This window comes from Anser anser (genome assembly GCF_964211835.1).
Source record: "Anser anser genome assembly, chromosome: 14".
In the NCBI taxonomy this organism is placed as follows: Eukaryota; Metazoa; Chordata; class Aves; order Anseriformes; family Anatidae; genus Anser; species Anser anser.
The window spans coordinates 3,545,554-3,562,693 of NC_139735.1; the positions used below are offsets into that span (position 1 = coordinate 3,545,554).

A 17,140-nucleotide genomic window follows, 5' to 3' on the forward strand; every position below is an offset into this window, starting at 1 on the left:
CTAGTTCAAAAAAAAAACCCTAGGCCTTACTTGATATAAAAGGCTTGGACCTCTCAAAATAAACAGCCAATTAAGTCAGATTCTGAACAGGAGGATCTGAAGCACCAACAGGAAAGTCTGAGTGCTCACTGCAGAAAGTTCAGTTGTGTCACCGAGCATGTAGTCATCCAGCCAGTACATGTAAGATGCCTACCATCTCCAAACAAGCTTCCAGGCTGCTAGCTCAGATCTGGTGTTTCATCATCCTTCTCCCATCTACCTTTTCAGAATTCATAAAATAAAGACTTAAGAGAAAAATTAATTAAAGTACACTGACAGCAACAGTTCAAACATTTTACTAAATCAATTCACACAATTTCAAAATTGTAAATATAATTAAGAACAACAGGGTTTCTGTATCTTTTCTTCCAGATTTATCATTAAGACAATAAACAAACACAAATTAGGTTTATAGCATCTGTTCTTTTAAAAAATGAAAGGAACGCCACTCAATGTATTGATAAAGCACCACAACACAGTTACAAAATAGGGTCGGCCTGTTTCTTTCACAAGTAAAAGACTACATATTCCTAACAGCTTTCTGCTTCAACCATACTTCATTAAAATAAAACTATAAAATCTCCTAGATTACACTAAGTTCAGACGATGCCTGGTATACAGTGCATTAACAGCAGTAATGCCAACTATCAGTGCCAACATAAAACATTTTAGAAAGTAAAAAAAAAACTAAAACAAATCCAAAAAAAACACCTTTATTTCCCTAGATGAGCAAAATTTAAAATAAGGGATGTTCTGCTTCACAATGAGTTAAGGATTTGGGGGAAGAAGATGGGTAGAAGGGAGCTGGTACTGTGTAGGTTCCTATGCTTAGTTGGCATCTAGTTTGGCCATTTCCTGCACGTATATCCCTATACTCTCACTGTCAAAGAGCACGAAGTACACCGTCTTGATTGAAGAGGACATTGTTGACACAAAATAGCTGGAGATGGCTTTCAGGATCAGCTGGGCAGCCGTTTGCTTTGGGAAACCATTTCTAGTAAAAGAAACAGAAAAAAAAAGAAAGGAGATCAAGACCTGCTGAACAAGCTTTTGATGGCATAACCTTGCAGGGAAGGCTCAGCCTTTTCTCTAATGCAGCACAGTAAATAAAGCTACAAAGCTAGTGTTTACAGTCTGAATTAGAAGCTACAAAGTTGTTTGTTTAAGCAAGACTTAAAATGTTCAAACAGAAGAAAGCATTCCCAATACACGAACACAGTCCACACACATTAATGTGTTGAACCTTTCACCATCCAAAGGCTCAATTATTCTCATTTAACAGACGAGGAATCCAATGGCCAGCCAGCCTGAAGTGTTCAGGAAAACTGCATATACCTTAGAGTTGCAGAGTCAAACCCATCGTGAAAGTAAACCAACCCCTGAAGAAAAATAAAAAGGGACCTGGAACTTGGCATAACAGCAGCATGAGAGGCGAAAACAAAAACCTTGCTGCTTTCTCAGATGACTAAACTGTGCGTGGCCAAATTTCAAAGCTGAGTACGTAGCCTAGGAACTCTGCTTACAGTTTTCTTTCCTCATTTATCTCTTGTAGCTCTTGTCTGAAAGTTTCATCTAATGTTAGAACAGGCCAAGCACAAGTAGAGCAGTCTGAACAAAGCCACGACCTCAACTGTGAAAAAAGTTTTACAGGTCATGGCAAAAGCCCCAAATTACACCTGGTACTGGAATGTGGTCTAAGCTTTGCTGCCGTATTACTCAGGAAGTGCTTCTGCCCACCAGTGGGTGGTTTTGCCCTCGTCAAAGTCTGAGCAATCCCCAAGCCGCAGTAAAGTACACGGAAATAATCAGTCTGAAGGTGATGGGATGTCACCCTTCTGTTAAGAGCAGGACCCAACAGAATTTGAAGAGGCTGTTGAACGTCATTTGGTTGACTGACATGCACTTACAGATGCACGACAGTCAACACTCCAAGTAATAACGTGTGCATTTATGCAAATCTTTCTTAGACACAGGGTGATAAGGAGATACTAAAACCACTTTCATGTGTATTTTCAATACAGAGTGGCAGAGATGGATAGTGACTTAACAGTTCTAAGTTTGACAAGTTTCCATCTTTTTTTATCCAAAAAGATTGGTAACGTTTAATATATTCTTCCATTTAAGCCAACAGAAGTGTGTTACACTGTCCTATAATATTGGGAAATATTATTAATAATTTAAAAATTACACAGGTGAGTTTCTGAGTTTCCTCAGCAATTCGAAGAAGCTGGACTAAATTCACCTCTGGTGTTAACAGGTGCACCATGACAGCATTTGCTCAGTGAAGCACCAACCTCTGCTAATAAAACACTGTTGTACTCTCCCTCTCATTACACGCTGCAAGACACAAAATGAGAAAGGCAATTGCCTGTGTCACGGACCGCTTACTGCACATTACCTGACCATAAAATATACTGTGAGAGCAATTCGGGGGTAGTGCTGCCTGTAACGGGGTATTACACCCGCTGCCTGAGGACAGTGCTTGTGATATTTCAGAAGTGATGACATGGAATAGCACATCATGCTGTTTCTTTCTTTTCTGAAAATGCCTATTTTGTTCTCTCACTGAAGGAGAGAAAAAAAGGAAAAAGCACTGTGAAAACACTTGTTCTCTTCCAAAGACAACTGAGCTGCTCAGGCAGAACCAGCTGCGTGATAAGGTAATCGACTGACAGCACAGTTCTGACACCGGAGCTAATTCCTGCTGTTGGCTTACGCAGAGAAAGGGGCCTGGAGTCAGTGCGCCTCCGCATCTGATCCCTTGCCGGTTACGTAGCAATGCTGCGTCCTGGCACATAGCGAGCAGATATCTGAGGAACTTTGCTCCTGAACAGGCCAGCATCAAAATCAGGGTACACGCTGTTTCTGCAGTGCTGACAAGGACTCTGAAGCCATGCAAACTCCACTTCAGCTGCATCCCTGCAAAGTGGTCGTGGCAGGGCTAACGAAAGAAGAGCAGCCTGATCAAAGGGAGGCACGCACACAGGGAAGCTGATGAAAATGAGCTGTTTAGGACCACTCTCTAAAGAAGGAAAAGAGACAAAGTGGAAAAATCGGAAGTAGGATGCTGACCAATGGCCGTGTGTGCGCTGCAAGAAGAAACAGGAGCCTCTTGCATCGATCTACTGGTCTGAGTTAAATTCTCGTGAAATGTGGCTTGAGGCTTTAGCCAAGCTAGTGTCAATTCAGATCAAAGTTGGAGCCTCAGAACGAAATCCCTACTTTGAGGATGATTTTATTTTCAATCCCAAACTCTTCTTTCCCTGTTCTCCTGCTGGCCCTACCAGAGTGAACTCCAGGCTACCTTTGTACAGCACCCAATTTGTGCTTTCCACAAGTTGGCTGTAGCTGAGCATCTGGCCCACCGAACACTACAAGTATGCTATTTTATTTTCCCCCATGATTTATTTGAACTGCCCTCATGTAATCCCATTCCTCAACTATAAAAGAGAATGAAATTGTTTATGTGGGTTTATTGGGTGATGTCTGCTTGACAGATGTCTGTACTAGAACAGCTGCATACATGTGGTGTCTTTGGCATTTGCTTTCTTTAAAAGCTTTACTTCTTTTAGCACTTCTGACTTTATAAAAACAAGTAAAGAGTATTGTCAGAATATATTCTGTTTTCTCCAAAATTCATTTATGCTTGAACTACTCTAATTAAAGAGGAGAGGGAAAATATACAACCTCATACATTTCTCAATGCCTGTTGATTCCTCTCCATCTTTTCAAAGCACCACTTCAACTGGCTTGAGTAAGAGCAACATGCATATGCCAAGCTGAGAACATAGCCACAGATCTTGCCTGTCAGTAACCAGATTTCATAACAGAACGTGGATCTCATGATTATTCAGGGTTTCATCATCTTCCAACACCACTCAACTACTTTGCAGCAACGGTTTGGAAAGGTTCTTCACTGGGAGCTCTCCAGAAAAAAAAAGGGCTCCATGGAAAGTATTTTTTGTAGCCTTGCTTTATCCGACAGCTAATTCACCAGGTCAGTATAAATCTTCCACTATATTGCTCTACCATTCCGTAAAGTTTGCTCAAGTTACCTCCTTAAAATGCCACCCATACAAAACCACCTTATTTGGAGCTGCGTCTGACACAAGTCACTTAAATTTATTATCCTAATAAAATTTCTATTTCTTCACTGTCATTCACCCAAAAGCTCAAATAGTGCTTTCTGCCCTACAAAGAATATGCAATATTAACCTAATGTTGCAACATGGCACAATGGGAAGAAGATTCTTGGTGAAGATCAGCCAAATTCTTTCATTGCAATTTCAAAAGTGGCAGCTGTTCAGAGTTAAATACACCACTGTGTGATTCAGCATAGATTTGGTCTTCGTTCTGAGCCACCAAGGGCCAAGTGCTCCAAACCTCCCTATCCTTTCCAAACACAAGAGCCTTAAATTAAAATGCTAGTCCATATTTAGATTCTTAAAAACATTATCCAGCATTCAAAGGCACTGAGAATCCTGTACAAATCTAGAGGACCTTAACTTTATACTCTGGCTTTCAAAAATCTTGACAAAGACTTTTTAAAACTTTTTTTTTTTTCTGGGAGAGTCCCACGATATAAAACTGCGTGGAGTTCAGCTTATGGAGTTTGGGTGAAAGCTTGCAGTGATTTTGGAAATCCAGAGAATCAAGGCACTTCAGGTCTACTGCTTAAACAAATACTGAGACATGTAAAGGACTCTTTATCAGGGAGTGTAGTGATAGGACAAGGAGTAAGGGCTTTAAACTAAAAGAGGGTAGATTTAGATTAGATATAAGTAACAAATTCTTTACTATTAGGGTGGTGAGGCACTGGAACAGGTTGCCCGGAGAAGCTGTGGTTGCTCCATCCCTGGAGGTGTTCAAGGCCAGGCTGGACGGGGCTTGGAGCAACCTGGGCTGGTGGGAGGTGTCCCTGACCTGGGCAGGGGGTTGGAACTGGATGATATCTAAGGTCCCTGCCAACCCAAACCTTTCTATGATTCTACGTCTTCTGGCCATTCTACGACATGCAGTAAAACTAGGTAAAAGAGACCACTTTTCTTTGTGCTCTCCTCCATATCCCCAGTTTATATGAACAAATAATAGTCTGAAAAAATACTTTTAATATACTCTTAAAAAGTTATTTTTATGCTCTTCAATCTATTTGTATGCTTCAAAGGCCTGCAGGGATCACTGCTAGACACGCTGAAGTTTAACTGCTCCTCAGAACACTACAGGCTCCATGTGCAGCTTGAAGGAACCCAGAAGAAACATTGCATTCAGGGAACTGATCCAAACGAGCAAGAATGAAGTTAGCATTGTAGGAATGAGTTTTGTACCTGAGAAGGGACAGGTACATATGAGATGGCACTTAGGAAACGTAGCCTGTATCAACTATCATGTTTATGTAACAGCCTTACCTGCCACTGCCAATTGAAGGAAACGCAATTGATTTCAGCTTCTTTTCATCAGCCAGAGCCAAGCAGTTCTTCACTGTCTTTTCCAGCAGCTCCTCGCATTTGTCTGAGCCCCAGCCTGGGCTATTACAGTGGATCACAAATTTTGCAGGCAATCCGTGGCCAGCACTGACAACAGCTAGTAAGAAATGAAAGTGAAACATAATTGCTTTCCTCTCATTAGGATTAAAAGAATGCATATGTGATTAAAATAGCAAACAATTGACAGACATTCCTTTAGCCCCTGTGAATGTTTTAGATTACAAATCACACAGCCTTAAAATATAACAACATGATTACAGAGACTTTTCCACTTCCAGCTGTACTTTGCTGTGGTAATTTATAAATCACAGTTATAATAGAGCTTATTTTAGAGAGAGCAAGAATTCATGACTGACATCAAAGGCAACACATTCCTACTGGGGACTGTGCAAACTCGTGTAATGTCGGAGGAGAAAGGCAGTAATATGCTAGGACATAAACCTGTTCAAGAGATGATCACGCTTCGGTTCGGAGTTTATTGCAGAGCTACGGTAAATCCCAGGACGCTGCACTGTCGGTGTTACGACTTGTGTGACCTTCAGCTACTCCTGCTAAACACACAGCTTGTTTAGCCAACTTCTGATCACACCGAACCACAAATTGGGTTATTTCAGAGCTGTTAGTGTTCTGCAAACTGATAAGGAAGGCTGGAAAAGAGTTGAATTCAAGTATCTGCTTTATTTCCATCTTTGTCTCTGAGTAACTATAAAGAATATTTTTTGTGATTTCAAAACGTTGGGCCTAGTTTTATTCAAGCTTTTATGTGCATGGGTCATCCAAGACTTCTTAAACAATGCCTCTCTTAGTTAACGTTTGTCACATTTTTGACAAACCGTTGGCCAGGTTGCATTTATAGATTTACAAAGTTCGATTCACGCTGTTTATATGCCAACAGGTGAGGCCTTGGATGTATGAAGAAATGGAGAAATTTTACCATACTAATCATATTATCACCAGGATACTATCAGGGACACGTGGGGATCACCAAGACACAAGAGGGCCTGCCTACAGACTGCGTACACCCAGTCTCCAGAGCAGTCCCTGTCTCGGTAACAGAACGCATCCTGGGTTCACCGCTTCCCATCGCAGGGCAGCAAACCGCGCTCTGCCTGCCGGAAAGCTGGGCGAGAGATCCCTGCCATTTCTGACCTCACAGCTCTGTGGCTGCAGATAAGAACTTGTAAATTTTGGTTGTTTAAAAATAGAGATGAAACTAGAACATCTTATTCACAAGCTCATGGAAGGAATAAATCTAGTCGGTCTCACAAGGACACGCACCAAACCTTCACAAAGAATCAGCCCGATAACAGGCTTTGGGACATAATCATACAAGGCCACAGAAGCACAGGAATAAAATGGGAGTTTATTCTAAAAAAAAAAAACCAACAATAAGAAAAATACCTTTTTTGTTTGTTTGTTTAAATTTTAAAAAATCAGTTTTGCAAAGGTGCTTAGAGGCTCTACTCCACTCTGGAATGTTTACGAGGCATTTTGTAATTTAAATATAGTAGAAATAACTCTTGGAGCACTATCATCACATATGGATACTATCCTGCAGCTGCTGAAGAAGACAGAAAATAGTCTTTGTCATGTGGCATTCTGACAGGAGGTTAATCAGGAGAGTACACTTTAAAGGACAATGGAAGCACAAGGATTTATGTCTTTATAGGTTTGTAAATTCTCAACATGTTGAATAACCTCAGTGTTAGGCAACTTTAAATTTGTCCTTATATGCAACTAAAATGTTGGCAGATCCAGACTACATCGTAAATCCAAGAAAAATCTAATAAAAGCAGCTGACATATCTCTAGTCAGATGTGAAATGCTGATAATATCTTCACACTGAACGAATAAAATACTGTATCGATACGCATCACCAACTATAATGCTTCTCAGACAGAGAGTGTATTCTAGGGCAGCCGTTAATTGACTCATAAGGATTTTGTTGAAGACAGCCGTTAATTACCCAAAGTGGCCATCCCTTACTTCAAATGCAAATGCTCTGAAAGGGGAAGTTTTACTTTTGGTATAGAAACGAACAGAAAGAATCATGGCCACATTCTGTGCTATTTACAGTTATATTTCAGGTAAAGATTGTGGTTATTATATTAAGAGGGATACCCATGCAGTTGGGAAATGTGAAAACTGGATATCCATATAACTGAGAAATTGATTTATGTCAATTCTTCTCCAGCAGTCCAGTTTCTGCTGGGGTAGCAGAGAGCTCCCTACAGGGTCAGGCTGCCAAGCAGCACTCAGATCTGAGGGACGCATTGATGTTTGAGAAGAAAATTTCTCTCTCCAAATTGCCATCTATTTGTTAGCACAGTTTGATCAACTCGTTAATAGGTTGATAAGGAATGGCGTACATAAGCAACTGAAAAAAATAAGAGTAATTGATTCTACATATTTTAGTAGAACAATTCCAAGAAAAACTTATTAAAAATTTTAAAAAGCAAGGGAAAAATTTGTATTAAGCACCAGAAGTAAACAGTCATATTTTTTCCTGCCATAGCTCAAGTTTTACATCTCCCCCTCAGCTTTAGTCAAAATGCGTTTACAAAACTGCATGCACTCTATTTATTTTTATAGCATAAACACAGATGGCAGAACCAGCATTCTATATGAACAACATGTATCAGCAATATCACAGATGGTGTCAAATTGTCATTACCAAACGTTAGTACTCCTATAGTAGATTTTTCTCAGATATTACATAAATTTTGATAACTAGGCATCAAAAAATCATAACCTTCTACAGTGATGATTTTGGCACTGTTTAGACCAATTACCCAACAGCTGCTTAACTTTAGGCACGTGCTTAAATTCAGTGAAAGTCAGTGGCTTTTTAGCAAAGCAGATGTTTAACAGAGTTGGACTCAACTGTTCTGAAAAATAAGCATCCAATTAATGGCTTTTATGACCTGTGCCCTTAATAATCAAAATTCTTTGTGTATGTGTGTATCCTTGAACAGCCTGTTTTTACTTGTAATGTTACATCACCACACCATTTGCTGCTTGCTTTGGTAATGGTTACTTAAGATGCACTGTGTGTATTTTAACTCTGGAGAGTACAAGTACCGTGTAACCCAGCAGAGTTGCCTGCGGACACCATGAACCCAAGAGGTGTGCTAGAATGAGCTTGGCCAGCTGACTGCGACGAGGACCGCCGCAGACGTTGAATCTCGTGACCCCAATGTTTTTTTTCCCTGCAGGTTTCCGAAGCGCAGAGCCTCACCTCCAGCTATGTCCAAGGGCCCGTTCTTTTTCCGAAGCTCAATGACAGCTTCCACAAACTCCTTGCCGCCTTTCTTTTCCAAAGTGCTCCCTGAACAGAGAATTGTTATTTTACTCCTCTGATCCCAGGTTTCCACGGCAGACACATGACTCATCATTATTTGCAATTACATCAGTCTAGATTTTTCTGCCCAAACGTTTTTTGGGGACTGCAAAGTAAGATCTAAACCTTTTGGGACTTCAGAATTAGCTACTCATTAAAAACAACAACAACAACAACAAAAATGAAAAACCAAAAAAGACAACCCTAAGAACCCAAAAACCTCACGTCTGAATCCCTTGCTAACATTCTCAGACCGTGATTTTCATGTCAAAACATCTGACATGACGTCCCTATCTCCTTCCTTATCAGAAGCATCTGTCAGTGTGAAACGTTGCAAAAGAACGTGCTAGCTCAAGAGTGGTGAAGGTTCATAATTCCTGCCGTCAAGGTTCATTTCCCCTCTCTCTTATAAATGGTTTTAAAGAGCCATTTGCCACAATAAGAATTTGAGACTCACCTGATCTTGGTCCCTGACCCCAACAGGTGGCACCAGGAATGAAACAGTCTCGTGAGTGCAGCGGGCTGCTTTACTTGGTAACTGCCCAGCTTGTTGAGCCACCTTTAACCAAGAGGAAGAGCCTCAGAAATAAGGAGAATCTCTAAGGAACATATTCCTCCAATGAACTTCTCTAACTACAGCTAAGGAGCTGGACAAAGTCATTTTGGGAGGAGAAGAGCTGTGCAGCATTATCAGGGCAACCAAACGGTATGCCATTTACAAAGGCAGTCCATCACTAAATGGTTTAGATCTTATTTTGCAGCTCTAGTTTTAGGTATTAATATAATAAAAACAGCCCAAGAAAGCATTTTCCTAACTACATAAGCATCCCAAATAATTTTGTACTGTATACTGCATATTAAATATACAGGTAAATAAGTAAAAAGCAGTGGTATCATAAAGGCTCTTATTTGAGACATTACTTTGAAAACTGATTTCCAAAAATTCAGAAAAGGATCTCTAAAGATCTAGACATTCATTTGGTGAAACCCCTTACTTTCACTGATGAAGAAAGAAAAAACCGCATTTTCTGATGGAAGTGCACATATTGTATGCTCAAGGAAGCAGAGCCCCTCCTCCAAGATTCAGTTTAACGTACAGAGCTATGGCTCTAACAACTAAGAGGACTGCCAGAAGCTTTTGTTTTGACACCGTTGCTGAATTTCTTCCAACGTGAATATTAGAAGTTTCTTGTTTCTTGAAAACAAGGCATTTGTTCGTTCAAAAACTGACCGTGTGACCCTACCTCTATTTTGCGATTGGCGGTTTATTGCTTTTGGGGTACAAAAGCTGAGGATAATGAAAAAACATATCTCATATTCTGCTTTCTTCATAACCAATTCACAATTGGTGTTTGCCAGAAGTCGGACTGCAAGGTCAGACTGCGTATATCAGAGTACACCTTGCTCCATGTACTCGTTTAAGCTTATTTGTGTAAATACTTTAGTCTAAGGTTATTTAGACAAATTCCTCACTGAGATTTTTTTCTGAAACTGAGAGCTACCTGTACAACAGAGGGGGAGGCACCGCCCAGCAAATCTCTTAGGCAAGACAGTAATGGCTTTATCGATAGCAGCAAGGTGGCCTAAGAGAGCGTGCTCTGAACAGAGATCCCCCCGGGACGGAGGGGCTTCGAAGGGCACTGCCTTTCGCAGACAGCAGCACGACACACAGGGCCCTTTGCTCAACTTATTTACCTGGTGTGGCTGACACCAGGGACTTGTGAAATCACTCTGTCAGGGAGGGAAAGAAGCACTTCTCCATCCTAGTTATATTCTTGTTTGTGTATTTCCATATCATCCCTGTTCACTCGTGTATATAATTCCAGTTATATTCCCCGTGAATCCATGAACTCAATCAGTTCTAAACCCCATGACGCTCATAATCCTTAATTTCTCTTGTTTCAAGGCAAAACGTAATTAAGCCTTGTATAGAACTTTGGAACAGAAAAGATCTATTAACTAGGTCATCTCTTTGCCATTGCAAAGCTGTTGTACGTTTAATGGAATTGAGCCTAGTTTTGTTTAATTCAATCCAGGAAGACCACTTTTTCCCTTCTACTGGGAATTAATTTATAATTAACAGCAATGAACAACCTTGTCAGTTTATTTCATGGAGCACTCTTCTCACAGATATGGTGCAAAGAAGAGCAAGAGTAGTATGGGGTATGAATCAGTGATGGTTTCTGCATTCTCTCCTAAATACGTCCTTCTTCTGCTTAATAGTAATGGTCTATATTGAAATTATATTTCAGAACTATGTCATAAATTAGCTCATCTTGGAAAGGACATACTGTATTTAATCATTTTCCACTACATTAGCAAGTTTCTTGATGGAAGTCTTGCTTCACAGCTTCAAGGTTAGCAGCTTATTTGCTCACAGGCATAAATATGTGCCACTCCCATGAGAATAAGGTCATTATCTCATGCTTTCCAAGCAGGCATTGGTATCAGTGTCGAAAACAGCGTTAGCAGAAATTTAGGCTCTAAAATTCTCAGGATAAGCCCCCAGTACATTTACATTGTTAGGGAAAAAAACAACAAAAAATTAAAAAAAATTTAGATGGGTAAAAGTTAATCACTGGAAGCTAGGCATTTGTGCACTTCTATTCTTTCTTACAGCAGTCAGAGGCAACAGGAACCTACGCTAAGGTATGAGCAGTGCGGCTTTGAGAGACAATTTTCTTTGTAGGGTAGCTTCTTAAGCAGTTCTTTGTCAAAGGACAGGAGACGAGCACATTAGCTAAATGAGTCTGACAGACTTTAGAAGCACATTCTTTAGATACAGGGTATTATGACACTTTTATTTTAATGTCTCTGCGTAATGTTTAGCCAGCCAAGTCACAGCTGTTCCCGCTCCGACAGGCTACACAGAACTACATTTTTCTGCACATTACTCAGAAAGTAGCTCCTTCAGAAACAGCAGCTGTGTAAGGCTTGCCCGCCTCGTAGCAGGACAAGTGCCCTTCAAGCCAGCACTGAAGCAGGGCCTCCGGCACAAAGGGTAACTAACCCTTTGCACGGTGGTGATGAGTTAAGATGAGATGTAAAACAGAGGCTGGGATAATGTGACTTTTTTTTTTTCTTTAAAAAAGCACGGTGTGTCATCACCCTTATCAGCAACTTCCATATTCAGCCCAAATTCTGATTTGCCTTCTCACATTACTACAGCAGTTCAGTTAAAGTGTTGCTGCCTGTTTATGAAATCCTTCAAAATACTGTACTTAGAGAAGGGCATTACCAAGATAGGAGTTACCCTGAGCAAACCAGAGATATAATTTAAGACGTCTGTCATGCTGTATTACGATGCCTTCTCTCATCAGTGCAGCTTAGATGACCGACCATATGAAAAACGTGTGTTGCATCTCTAGCCATGTGCTTGTAAGGACCATTGAGCAGGGCTACAAAGGCAATTGGTCTAAAAGTTAAAGCATGAAAAAAGCTAATCAATCTTAAAAGAGTTCAGAAAATACACGTGGGCTAGATCCAGCATGTCAGATGTGAACATCTGAAACTTGGCATGGAGAGAACGTACTGGAAGTGGCCAGAAATCTAAAGATCGAGACTCAAACTGTATTGAAAACAGGCATTTAACATGCCAAACAAGCAATGTGGTAATTCATTTTCCTTGCTCACATGCCTGCATTGCACATATACTGTTCTTGCACTTCAGATTTTGATAGTGCGTTCTATCGTTACTTCTGAAAATCTGATTTGGTGATACAAATCAGAAATGCCTACTGAGTTTGCAATAATTAATTTCTTTTTACTATCCGTCAGGACTGCTGGAAGTGAGAAATAAATGCAAATCTGCATAGCTACAACAAGCTTGTGGCTGCTGATTGACCATGCACACACATACAAACTCCGCAGCACTGAACTTTCCATTACCTACTTCACCACCGGTGTAGAAGTCAGAGTTTGTCGGGTGAACGACAGCATCACTGTCGATCGTGGCAATGTCAGCCTGTACAACTTGCAACTACAACAGGTAAACAGATGTATATCAACCACGTTGGACAGAGACCCAGCACAGGCTCTACATTTACACATGTACCAACGTCCATATTTCCTACCTTTACATCTCCAAACCTTGCGCCAAAGGAGTATGCTGAGTTGTGTGTGCAGGTGTGTGTAGAGAAAGGGGTGTAGGGAACAGGAGGAGGAATATTGAGTACGACATGATCAAATCAATGTTAAAATGACAAGTCAGAGCAATCAAATGAGATCATTTTCAAAGCTTTAAGATCAGCTTATTCCCCATTTCACTTTGCAGAAACCTAGAACAACTAGTTCCCCACAAAGCATGACACTAAAATACGGAATCTGTTTAAAAAAAGAAATTCAGGATCATCAAGCCAAACAAAATAACTAGTTTCTCCATTTTGTCAGCATCAATAAGCTGACAAGCGCTAATCTTCATATGAATAGCAAGTTATCATTTTGTTTCTAAAAATGGCAGTCTCCTTCATATGGAAGAAACCACGTATTTGCAGGGTTTTACTGAATATGATTTAAAACATGTAAGTGATTGACCTTATATTTTAAAGGCAAGGCATATTCTCTAATTATGTGTTGTAAAGGCCGAGACACGTAAAAATATACATATCTCAGAGAAAGACTGACTTAAAAATTAGCTTTCTTAGGTCTTTTTCTTATTAAATCACATAAGAACATTCCCATAGGAAATGCAGTAGTAGGAGAATTATGGGTTGCATTCCATTAAGGAAGTTTAAAAAAAAGACAGCAGCAGCTCTAATCAAGTAACAGGGGAAGGCAGTACATAATGCAGGGGAGTTAATTTTTCTTTGACATTTGCTGAAGAAGAGACAGTTGAAGCAGGATTTGGTTTTCAATTTGTAACAAGATAGATGTTTAAAAGTGATACCCCATCGATGATAATATCTGCAAGTTCAGTGTTGGTGTAATATCAGCTTCTGTTTTCAGCTGAATGAGAATGTGACAGGGAGTAATTTAAACACAATGGAAACATAATTTGACTGAATCAAACATGAAATCAAGACAGAAAAAAAATGAGGATAGTTAATTATTTAATCATTCCTTTTTAAATAATGTTATGCCTACTCTGATTATAAAAAAAACCACAAAACCAAAAAACACAGAGATTGCAGTTAGAATGGAGAAACTGCTTATTTTGAAAACAACCTGACAAAAAAAAAGTATTTTAGTCCTCAAAGAAGCCACATAAGAAACCCCCCAAAATAGCTAACAGTCACATATGATCATTATGGAAAAGAATTTAATTTGTTTAAACTGAATTCAGCTTGAAGATTAGCAATAGCCGCAAGTTTTCAGATTTGGTAAAAATGTCTTGTGTATATAGTTCTTCAACAAAAGAGAACTTGGAAGATTTGAATTTGGCTCTTATTCAACGTATGAAGTCCTACAGAGTAAATTCTGGGTTCCATAATTTCCATGTGACCATTAGTTGTGTCAACCCATGCCCCATTTACCTAGGTCATCTTTAAGGTCAATGTCAGCATTGGTAGGATTGATAATGGCCTCCACCTCGAAGCCGGCTAAATTACTGATTTCACTGTGAATAAGGTTCAGCTGAAAAGAAAAGCATGAGGTGGGAAATAACAGGACAGCTGGGAAATCACAGAGAAGCTGCAGAAAAGTGAGCTTTGCAACACAGATGGAGATAGCATCACTGCAAACAAATACGCAAAATAAAAGGCAGGTCATAAGGAAGGTTGTTATCCAAAAAAAATAATATTCAAACACAAGACTCAAACATTGTTCACACCAGGAGGAAGTAAATGTACCTACTAACAAGGCTCTGTCTCAGCTTTAGGCTGTCTTCTATCTGGAATTCTTATTTTAGCATTATAAAGGGCTATTTGTTTTTCCTGAAAGGATAGATGAAAGACACCCTAATAATTTCACATGCATTAATTGCATTAGTCACATGCATGTGCTGTGACTGTTCAGCACTGAAGCTGGAAGAAAGATACCGCTTTTCCTTATTTAAGCTAGCAAACTGGAGCATGTCTTCAGGAAAGCAGGCTCTTGGCTCCAGAGCTCACTCCACCCTAGCAAGGGGCCACACTTCTTTTACTTTGCAAAACCTTTACATTTCACATGCCCAGTTCTGCTGGCTTTGTGACCAGTAACATACTGCAAACAGGCACACTCATGTGCTTCCCACTTCTAGTTATTATTTTATTTGCCTTACTTCCTCATGTTATTTATGAAAATAGAAATTTTAACCCCAGCCATTAATGCCCATTAACTCCAAGTAACACCCCTGCATTTTAAACACGCCTCTCAATTGCTATTTGTTACGACATCAGAAGGATTTCTTACTGGCTTACGGTGAGGAAGTTAGCATAGATATCTACAGAGTAAGCTCACATCCACACCACGTGTTCTCAGAAGAATTAATGAAATGTGAGAGATTTCAACTTCTACCATCACTTCCTGAGCAAGATTTACAAACAGGTAAGAAGCCAATGGAATACACAGACCATAAGCGGTAACTGACTGGTGCTGAGGTGTAAAGCAATGGCACGATTTCCTTGCTGCTGACGGTTCGAGTGTCTCCTGTGACCCACGTCACAGCAACAACTCCATAATTTGAGACAATTTGATGTCCAAAGCCCACTGGATTCAACATATGAAGCTTAACATATACATTCAGGCATGGCAATTAATCTCATTAATAACTGAATTTCATCTCGTGGATTGTAATCCACATTCTGTAAACTTAACTTTTTATATCTTCTCCATGTGTGAGTTTATTAGTGGCAATACAAACCAATTCATGAAACCAATACAAATGAATAGTCATTTAAGGAGGCCAATATACATTTATTTAAGTTTTATGGATAAAACTATTTCCGTTTCATTCATCTGATTACATGAATTGACCTTGCTTTTCTGCAATATCATATATTTTGCATATGTTACGTGAAAAAACGATGTTCCTTTAATATAGGGTGATTTTGGCTAAAAACGAGTGTAATTCAGCCCTGTTTTAAGTATAAGTCTGTACGGGAGTCTGTAACAAATCTAAGAAAGCTTACTTTCCAAATAGCTTAGAATCCTTTAATACTTCACACTTGGTGAGTTATTCATACTTGAGTTTGAGTCTTGAGTTTGACTACAAGCAACTGCTGTTTAAAAAAAAAAGTCAAATCAAGTCAAACCAAAATGTTAAAGAAACTATGAATTTTGAAATAAAAAAAACAATCAACAAAATACATGCACACACCAAAAGACTGTTTTGTGGAAATTTTAGTATGTTCCTAAGCACATTTCATTCATTTTATAAGTGACTTTCTGATCCCTAATGCCCTATATTCTAAAAGTTTTTGCCCCAGATTTATTGGCTGACTACCATCTTGCTTTCAGACTTTTAAACTCTCTCTGCACCTACTCATATACGGGATTTGCAAAGCAACCAGTTGGCAATTAAAGCTTCAACTCAACAGGAATAAGAAAATGCTTAAAAAGCTGCTCATAACTGATGATGTGTTGGCAGCTAAGCATTATTTTGCTGAGTTTTGCATTTACTGTTCAATGTACTGTTAGCCGATTGTCAAGTAGTACAGTAAAACCCAAAAGTTTTCCTATAGGTTTAAATACTCCATTGAGTAATTGCTCAATTTTACTACTCAATAGTATGAAGCATTTATTTTAGACAGAAGAAATGAATCCCTAAAGGGCCACTCTAAAAAAAACACAACATACAACAACTTGCTCATCCATGTGCAATAAAGAATGGACATATCTTTAGGTAACATTTACATTAAATGCTAGATAAAATGCAGATGGCACTTGGCACATACATGGGTACTTTCTACTGAGCTAAGCCTTGCATTTCTTAGTTCAGACAGAATTACCTTTAAATTCTTGGAACTTTTTCCGATTTGAGCTTCATACAGAAAACCAGAAGTGCCTTTTGCAGACCAACAAGCTGAGATCTTTCTGAATGTCCAAACCCTGATGCTTAGGCTTGAGGTCTTACAAGTCTGCCTCTGCTCCATAACTGTCTCAGGAAAATTAAACTAGCTAACGCGCAGAATATCACATTTCCACTGGGATGTCATTTGTAGGATGTGCAATCATTTAAATATTAACTGGATTTTAATATTGTATAGTGTAGAACTAACACATTTCTGCAAGTATAACTGAAGGGTTCTTAGCCATTTCCTGATCTCCAGGAACTTCTAGCTGAATGTCAGCTGTTGTCTTAAGATTTAAAGCAATAACAGTAAAAAACTGAACAATACTCAGGTTAGCAATATTTTCCATT

The 17,140-nt window shown here is 39.4% G+C and overlaps 1 protein-coding gene across 11 annotated transcripts in view; it reads right to left on the bottom strand.

Annotated features, from left to right (window-relative positions):
* Nucleotides 1-319: 319 nt before the first annotated feature.
* MACROH2A1 (macroH2A.1 histone) overlaps nt 320-17,140 on the bottom strand; it is a 46,178-nt gene continuing 29,357 nt past the window's right edge. For 7 of the 11 annotated variants that reach the window (XM_083798199.1, XM_083798194.1, XM_083798198.1 and 4 more), the window contains 4 exons: nt 14,334-14,433; nt 8,761-8,850; nt 5,445-5,619; nt 320-1,033 (listed from right to left, as the gene is read on the bottom strand). In XM_083798199.1, the coding sequence (XP_083654325.1) occupies nt 868-1,033; nt 5,445-5,619; nt 8,761-8,850; nt 14,334-14,433 (531 nt within the window). In that variant the 3' untranslated portion in view covers nt 320-867. Of the gene's footprint in view, nt 1,034-5,444; nt 5,620-8,760; nt 8,851-12,750; nt 12,842-14,333; nt 14,434-17,140 lie in introns of all 11 variants that reach the window. The other 4 variants (XM_083798193.1, XM_083798201.1, XM_083798192.1 and 1 more) reach the window with 1 other exon arrangement.